This window comes from Coregonus lavaretus (assembly GCF_964263955.1).
Source record: "Coregonus lavaretus genome assembly, contig: SUPER_35_unloc_2, whole genome shotgun sequence".
Classification (NCBI taxonomy): domain Eukaryota; kingdom Metazoa; phylum Chordata; class Actinopteri; order Salmoniformes; family Salmonidae; genus Coregonus; species Coregonus lavaretus.
In genome coordinates this window covers 3,723,535-3,732,415 of record NW_028167180.1, presented here as the reverse complement: position 1 = coordinate 3,732,415, position 8,881 = coordinate 3,723,535, and the positions used below count along the sequence as shown (strand labels likewise).

At 44.6% G+C, this 8,881-nt stretch overlaps 1 protein-coding gene across 1 annotated transcript; it reads right to left on the bottom strand.

The window, feature by feature from the left end:
- Nucleotides 1–1,785: 1,785 nt before the first annotated feature.
- On the bottom strand, nt 1,786–5,310 carry LOC311110240 (beta-crystallin A1-like; the record flags this gene model as incomplete). The annotated part of the gene is made up of 5 exons (XM_084188774.1): nt 1,786–1,933; nt 2,951–3,093; nt 4,416–4,557; nt 4,834–4,952; nt 5,236–5,310. 5 exons carry the CDS (start codon nt 5,308–5,310, stop codon nt 1,786–1,788), a joined length of 627 nt encoding a protein of 208 aa, XP_084044900.1.
- Nucleotides 5,311–8,881: the final 3,571 nt, after the last annotated feature.

The following is an 8,881-nucleotide window of genomic DNA, read 5'->3' as shown; positions in this document are numbered from 1 at the left end:
GTGGTGTTTTCTGTAAGGAATTTATTCAATCAAAAAAAATGTTTTAATGTATATAGAAAAATATAGAAAAATATTGATTGTAATTGTTGTTTTTTATGACTGAAGTGAGTTTTGAAGTTGTTTTCTGAGTATAAAGCTGGTTTTGTGCCTCTTGATGTGGGTGTTCTGTTATCGAAGACCAAACTATATCACCATGGAAACTTAGTTCAGAAAAGTTAACTCCTAATAAAGTCACTCCTACACTGTAGTAAAGCCGGAAATATATATAATTCACAAAAAAACATTCACTTATTTTATAAGACTTGATCTTTATTTGGATCCCCATGAGCTGACGCCATGACGACAGATAAATGTGTATACAAGCATATAGTCAACACACACACAAATACATTTAAAGGTACACTGTGAGTGTTAAATGCCCTATTGTTTTACTTACATTTTGGTTTGAGAGGTGACTGGTTCATATACACATATGATATAATATTAATCAATTTCTTATCTCATTAAACCACACAACCCTTAGTTTTAGGCTAATATAATATTTAAGTCATGGGTGTGAGGAGGTGTGCCCCTTTGTCTGTGCTCCAATTAGGTCATTTCTGGATTATTTAAGGCAGCGTTTCCACATTTTCACATTTTAGTTTTAACCTTAAACTTGCACACCTGGTTCAATTAGTCAAAGGCTTGATGATTAGTTGACTAATTGCTGATTTAAAGGACCTCTTTTGGCTCAAGGGCAGCCCCCCAGAGGCAAAAGTGATGTATGGTAGAATAGATGTTTAGTACACAGTACAGATGTACAGTATAATACAAGTATACTGTATGTAGTAGATGCATAGTAGATATATGTGTATGAAGACATATACATGTGTATAGTACAGCTCCATTTTGTTGTATTCCCAAACTCACAATGTATCCCTTTTTCTGCACACCAGTCAGTGAAGCAGGGAAGTCAAGCAGGTAAGTGAAGCAGGTAAGTTCCCACTTCATTTGTTTCACGGTGTTCTGTTCGTTTTCTCTGAAATTCATCTAAACGCTTATGTTCTACATCGGCCTAACTATTGTTGATGTAGCCATTTTATCAAGGGGGAAAAGGCGCAATGATATCAAGGTGAAAAGGCGCAATGATATCAAGGTGAAAAGGCACAATGATATCAAGGTGAAAAGGCGCAATGTCATAGTCATGGTATATGGTCTCACATACACACGGCTGGATGCCAATCAGCATCCAGTATCCAAACTACCCAGTTTATGGTACAATATATAGGTAATGTATACAGATGTATAGTACCCAAGAAGAACACAGGACCCAGGTTTGAGGTGAGCATGAGTTTATTGGTCAGTGATGATCTTCCTCCTCCTCCTCCTCCTCCTCTCTCACCACTATTGTCTATTGCTGTTATTGGTGCTGGTGAACCAAAGTCCCTGATGTATATCTGTGATATATACTATAATCTGATAGAGTGTTATGACCGTTGTTACACTATAACGGTCCTCTATAACATGATGTGTTACGGTGATGACTTAACTCATCTCACGCTGCTGTTGACGTCACGGCACTGATATACGAGTCGCCTCTCGTAGTAATAACACCCTGTTGTATTACCAACCAGAGTATTTGAGGAAATTAGTGACGGAGTTGAGATGTGGATGTGTGAGTAGAAACTGCGTTACGGTTCTGACTGACTGGGTTTGTGGTGGTCGTGCTGTGACAAGGCCCCGGTAGATCCAGGCCTAGGCCGAAGCCTGGGGCTCTGGTAGGGGTCCGGTCCGCTCTGTGCCCTCCTAGTGCTGGATACGGCGGATAGACTGGATCTGGGGGGTCTGGCAGTGGGAACCCCAGTTCTTCCAGTGCTGGTAGTCTCCACTGTGTCTCTCACACTCCATGATGTACTGCTGGCCCCTGTAGCCAGGGAACTGGTAGCACACAAAGCTGTGGGGAGAGAAGGAGAGAGAGGGAGGAGGGGGAGAGTGATGGAGGGTGAGGAAGGGGAGAGTGATGGAGGGAGAGAGGGATGGAGAGAGAGGGGGAGAGGGATGGAGGGAGAGAGGGATGGAGAGAGAAGGAGAGAGAGTGAGAGAGAGAGGGAGGAGGGGGAGAGGGATGGAGGGAGAGAGAGGGTGAGGAAGGGGAGAGGGATGGAGGGAGAGAGGGATGGAGAGAGAGTGAGAGAGAGGGAGAGGAGGGGAGAGGGATGGAGAGAGAGGGGGAGAGGGATGGAGGGAGAGAGGGATGGAGAGAGAAGGAGTGAGAGTGAGAGAGAGAGGGAGGAGGGGGAGAGGGATGGAGGGAGAGAGGGATGGAGAGAGAAGGAGAGAGAGTGAGAGAGAGAGGGAGGAGGGGGAGAGGGATGGAGGGAGAGAGAGGGTGAGGAAGGGGAGAGGGATGGAGGGAGAGAGGGATGGAGAGAGAGTGAGAGAGAGGGAGAGGGATGGAGAGAGAAGGAGGGAGGAGGGGGAGAGGGATAGAGGGAGAGAGAGAGAGGGTGAGGAAGTGGAGAGGGATGGAGAGAGAAGGAGAGAGAGGGTGAGGAGGGGGAGAGGGATGGAGAGAGAGAGGGTGATAGGTGGGGTGCAGAGGGGGAGGAGGGACATAAGGGGGAAAGACATGTTTGGCTTAGAGTGGAGTTTCTCTTGTCACCTTGAATAGAATTGTGTCACTCACTGTTTTGCTTTAATTGTCTCACTATAGCAAGTTTGGAGTGTGTTTGTGCCAGTGGAGGCTGCTGAGGGGAGAACGGCTCATAATAACGGCTGGAACGGAGTCAATGGAATGGCATCAAACACATAGAAACCATGTGTTTGATACCATTCCACGCATTCCTTTCCAGCCGTTACCATGAGCCCTTCCTCCCCAATTAAGGTGCCACCAACCTCCTGTGGTTTGTGCCATAGTGTTTTGTACAGTATCTGTGAGTGAGTGTGTGCTTGTGTTTTAATGTTGACTTACGCGCCACACTGCACGTGCATGGATCCGACCTCGGGCATGCACCAGCCCATGGCCCTCAGAGAGGGATAATCATCACACAGCTCAGCACTGCGGCCCATGAAGTTCTCTCTCTCAAAGATCTGCATACGACTGTTCTGGTGGGACTGGGAGGGGGAAGGAGGAGAGAGGAGAGAGGGAGAGAGAGAGGATAAAGGGAGAGAAAGGGAGAGTGGGAGGGTTAAACACACACTAGGACACAATCTCACTCTGTTTCCTTTTCGGTTTCTCTCTCACATACTCTGTTTATCCTTATCTGTCTGTCTTCTATCCACACTAACATAGAATACTGACCCACTGTCTTCTATCCACACTAACATAGAATACTGACCCACTGTCTTCTATCCACACTAACAGAATACTGACCCACTGTCTTCTATCCACACTAACAGAATACTGACCCACTGTCTTCTATCCACACTAACAGAATACTGACCCACTGTCTTCTATCCACACTAACATAATACTGACCCACTCTCTTCTATCCACACTAACATAGAATACTGACCCACTGTCTTCTATCCACACTAACAGAATACTGACCCACTGTCTTCTATCCACACTAACAGAATACTGACCCACTGTCTTCTATCCACACTAACAGAATACTGACCCACTGTCTTCTATCCACACTAACATAGAATACTGACCCACTGTCTTCTATCCACACTAACAGAATACTGACCCACTGTCTTCTATCCACACTAACAGAACCCACTGTCTTCTATCCACACTAACATAGAATACTGACCCACTGTCATCTATCCACACTAACAGAATACTGACCCACTCTCTCTATCCACACTAACATAGAATACTGACCCACTGTCTTCTATCCACACTAACATAGAATACTGACCCACTGTCTTCTATCCACACTAACAGAATACTGACCCACTGTCTTCTATCCACACTAACAGAATACTGACCCACTGTCTTCTATCCACACTAACAGAATACTGACCCACTGTCTTCTATCCACACTAACATAATACTGACCCACTCTCTTCTATCCACACTAACATAGAATACTGACCCACTGTCTTCTATCCACACTAACAGAATACTGACCCACTGTCTTCTATCCACACTAACAGAATACTGACCCACTGTCTTCTATCCACACTAACAGAATACTGACCCACTGTCTTCTATCCACACTAACATAGAATACTGACCCACTGTCTTCTATCCACACTAACATAGAATACTGACCACTGTTTTCTATCCACACTAACAGAATACTGACCCACTGTCTTCTATCCACACTAACAGAATACTGACCCACTGTCTTCTATCCACACTAATATAGAGCTTTTCTATCTATCCATCTCTCGCTGTATTTTTCTCACACACACACACACACACACACACACACACACACACACACACACACACACACACACACACACACACACACACTACTCACAGCGCAGTAGATGGGGCGCAGGGACATGAGGCGCTCCACGTGGTAGGACAGGGAGCCGCTGTAGGAGTCCCAGTGGGGATACTCTCCCCTCTCCAGGATGAACTGCTGGCCCTGGAAGTCATGGTGCTCAAAGCCCACCCAGCTACACGGGACGGAGAGGGGAAGGCCAGAGAGAGAGAGAGTTACTGACATGTTCCCCCCCTGGTAGTCAATGATTGACCATGCATGACAACAGGCTACAGCACAGAGACTCATACCCCCCACCCACCCACACACCAATACCCCCACTCACACCCACACACCAATACCCCCACACACACACCAATACCCCCACTCACACCCACACACCAATACCCCCACTCACACACACACACACACACACACCCTCCACAGACATCCAGGGTTGTAAGAGACTCACGCTCCACTCTCCACTCTGATAGAGCGGATGTTGTCCAGACCACAGTCATGGATGTTACAGCACTCAGAGGTAAACTCCTGGCACTTGCCCTGGAAGTGTTCCTGCTCAAACACAGTCACCTACAGAGATAGATAGATAGATAGATAGATAGATAGATAGATAGATAGATAGATAGATAGATAGATAGATAGATAGATAGATAGATAGATAGATAGATAGATAGATAGATAGATAGATAGATAGATAGATAGATAGATAGATAGATAGATAGATAGATAGATAGATAGATAGAAATGAGATGGATTGATACAGATTAGTGTGTTTATGTCAGTCATATCATTGATTATTTCAATATGTGTGTGCACATGTACATAAAATACACCTGTGTGTGTGTGAGATCACCTTGAAAAAAGGGGCCATACCCATGCCAGGGAAAAACATGGGGGAGGTCATGTGGGTTTTAGTAGCTCTATTCATGTCTATAGAGAGAGAGAGGGGAGGGGGGAGAGAGAGGGGGGAGAGAGGGAAGTTCATCATTTAAATTAGGACAGATTGCAATGCCATTAATTAAAATCCTTTAATACTGTCTGGTTATGCATTCCCAGTAATCTATTAAATATGTTAGACACACTGCTAGAAATGCCCTCATTTTCGAGATATGTCACGTAGATATTATTTCCATTCGTATGTGTGCCATTCCAGCTTTATCCAAAATAGGCTATCCACAACCAACTAACATTACTGCCAGCATCCACAAACTCCAGTAAAGGTAATGGTATCGTAGTGTATAAATTGTGACAATTCTTACAAAAAGTTTTTTAAAGTTTGTTTAAACTGGTTAAAACCGTTTTATAAAATGTACTGGTGCATAAGCCATCACCAAATCCAATAAGTAACCGTTATCAATTTCTAATAACTGCCTATATTTGTTCCATCACTAATTTAACATTATTTAAAAATATATCACCATAAACGAACCCTATTTGGACTAGGCCTACAATGAAATGTTTCTCCAATCATGAGCGTTCCTCTCTCAGAAACTCGAAAAAACTGTTATTCTGGTGGTTGGCCTAGGCCTAAATCCGTTATGTTGGAACACCATGGACTATTCGGTTCAACCAGGAACGGGGGCTTACCTGGTTCGTCTCCTCTCTTCTCTCACGCGCCAATCCTTTTACATAGAGTTTTGTGAGAATCTGCCTCTTCCAATTTATACCGGTGTCCACGGTGGCCCGCGCGTCTCCACCAGCGACACGGTGCGTGCGTGTGCGCGTTTCATAATGTCTGTCTGAGTGAGGTGTGAGTGAGTTGGGGGTAAAGTGAGCGCGCCCGTGTGCTTGTTTCTATGTGGGCACCCCTCTGTAAATGTGTCCTATGGGTGCGCGCGGCCGTGTGAGCGATACACAAGTCCCCCCACCACTCTCTCTCTCTCTCTCTCTCTCTCTCTCTCTCTCTCTCTCTCTCTCTCTCTCTCTCTCCTCTCTCTCTCTCTCCCTCTCTCCTCTCTCTCTCTCTCTCTCTCTCTCTCTCTCTCTCTCTCTCTCTCTCTCCTCCCTCCCTTTTTGTGTTTCCTATGTTGGTCGGGTGTGCACCTTGTGACTCGGCAGATACTATAGTAGCGACCCGTTGTCGTTCTAAGCCGGTTGAATGCATGGTGGGTCAGGGACAGTGCTGTTCGCGGGCCGTTCGAGTGAATGGGGGGCCCAGTGTTGGGCCGAACGCCGTTATATTCGTATAGGTCAGCAGTGCTATCGTATAGCGTAACAATGGCCGGGCTATAGGTCGAGAATGACAAGGATTTACCTCTCCCGTGCTGTGGCTAGAGTAAAACATTTAGGGAAATTATGGAAACTAGAAATCAGTGTCAAAGAGTGGGACTTCAGTTTAAGGTAGAGATAATGTTATGACATAGCTGCCTTGACTTCAATCAAATTAGGTGTCAGTCTCGATACAAAATAATATACTAACCCTAGCCTATATAGCCTAGAAGCAACATGTCAAGTCATAGCCATTAAACACATCTATATCAAATTGGAGTATAGCAGTAGGTTATAGCAGTAGGCTAGGCTACATTAGGGATGTAAGGCCAGTAGAAGAACGTTCTGTTTCTCCAAGACCATAGTACTGGTGAGTTCACACAGTTGTCATGGTAACCCCCCCTACACACACAGTTCCTGCTGACCTCATTTAGCTCTTGACCTCTGAGCTAGAAGATTTGAGGAGGTTATGGCAGCCGACTGTTTACACACACACACACACACAAACACACAAACACACACTTCATATTTGGTATAATGCATGTGCAGCAACATTATTTGAACAGTGAAGTTGCAGATTTTACACAGAACATTATGGTAGGATATCCACATTACATACCGGAGAGACTAGAGAGATATTACTATACTGGTTACACCCATCATACCAGAGGGACTAGGTAGGTAGAGAGATATTACCATACTGGTTAAACCCATCATACCAGAGGGACTAGGTAGGTAGAGAGATATTACCATATTGGTTACACCCATCATACCAGAGGGACTAGGTAGGTCGAGAGATATTACTATACTGGTTACACCCATCATACCAGAGGGTCTAGGTAGGTAGAGAGATATTACCATACTGGTTAAACCCATCATACCAGAGGGACTAGGTAGGTAGAGAGATATTACCATACTGGTTACACCCATCATACCAGAGGGACTAGGTAGGTAGAGAGATATTACCATACTGGTTAAACCCATCATACCAGAGGGACTAGGTAGGTAGAGAGATATTACTATACTGGTTACACCCATCATACCAGAGGGTCTAGGTAGGTAGAGAGATATTACCACACTGGTTACACCCATCATACCAGAGGGACTAGGTAGGTAGAGAGATATTACCATACTGGTTACACCCATCATACCAGAGGGACTAGGTAGGTAGAGAGATATTACCATACTGGTTACACCCATCATACCAGAGGGTCTAGGTAGGTAGAGAGATATTACCATACTGGTTACACCCATCATACCAGAGGGACTAGGTAGGTAGAGAGATATTACCATACTGGTTACACCCATCATACCAGAGGGACTAGGTAGGTAGAGAGATATTACCATACTGGTTACACCCATCATACCAGAGGGTCTAGGTAGGTAGAGAGATATTACCATACTGGTCACACCCATCATACCAGAGGGTCCAATCCTTTCAGATCTATGGAAAGGGTCTAAGAGTCCATTTTGGACTATACATCATATCACTATATTCATAAACCTGGGTCATGTTCAGGAGGGTGCAACATTCTAAAATGTTGCACATTTTATAATCATATTGATGAAGGCCGAAAATTGACGGCCGTAATGTCATAAATAATAAATAAATAATATGCCATTTAGCAGACACTTTTATCCAAAGCGACTTACAGTCATGCGTGCATACATTTTTGTGTATGGGTGGTCGTCATGATGTCAACTTTAACTAGATAGATAAAAGCCTCAAGAGCGAGAGGCGAGAGAGGCGAGCCTATTTCTTTCCGAATGTTGCAGATAGAAATGTCTTGTAACTGCCATGATTCCCTGTCCTATGTGACTGAGTGGCATGTTTATTCTACATGATATATCTCTATCTGAAAGTGCTGTAGTTCGGCGTCCTACTTAAACGTTGCAGATAGAAATGCCTTTTATAGAGCTGATGTGATTCCCTAGTCCAGGGGTTCCCAAACTTTTACTGCACACGTCCCCGAATTGACCCTAGAAAATGGAGGGGATCACACTTGGAAATGTTTTATTCCCTAGTTAACGCTGTGTGTTCATATCATGGACATAGTTAGAGGACTCAACTAGGATATAACCCGTTTTAGCATGGACGTTGCTACTGAGGGATTCCACCATTTTAAAGTAGTCAACTGGGTGGGGATTCCTATGGGTTGGGAGTGATCAGAGTGTTGTCTTCTTCTTCTTCACATTGGGTTGCCTATGGTTTGTTAATGGCTTTTAGCTATATCACCGCCATCTAGTGGCCACAATAAATGAATGACACACAAGATTTGGTTCAGGACTCC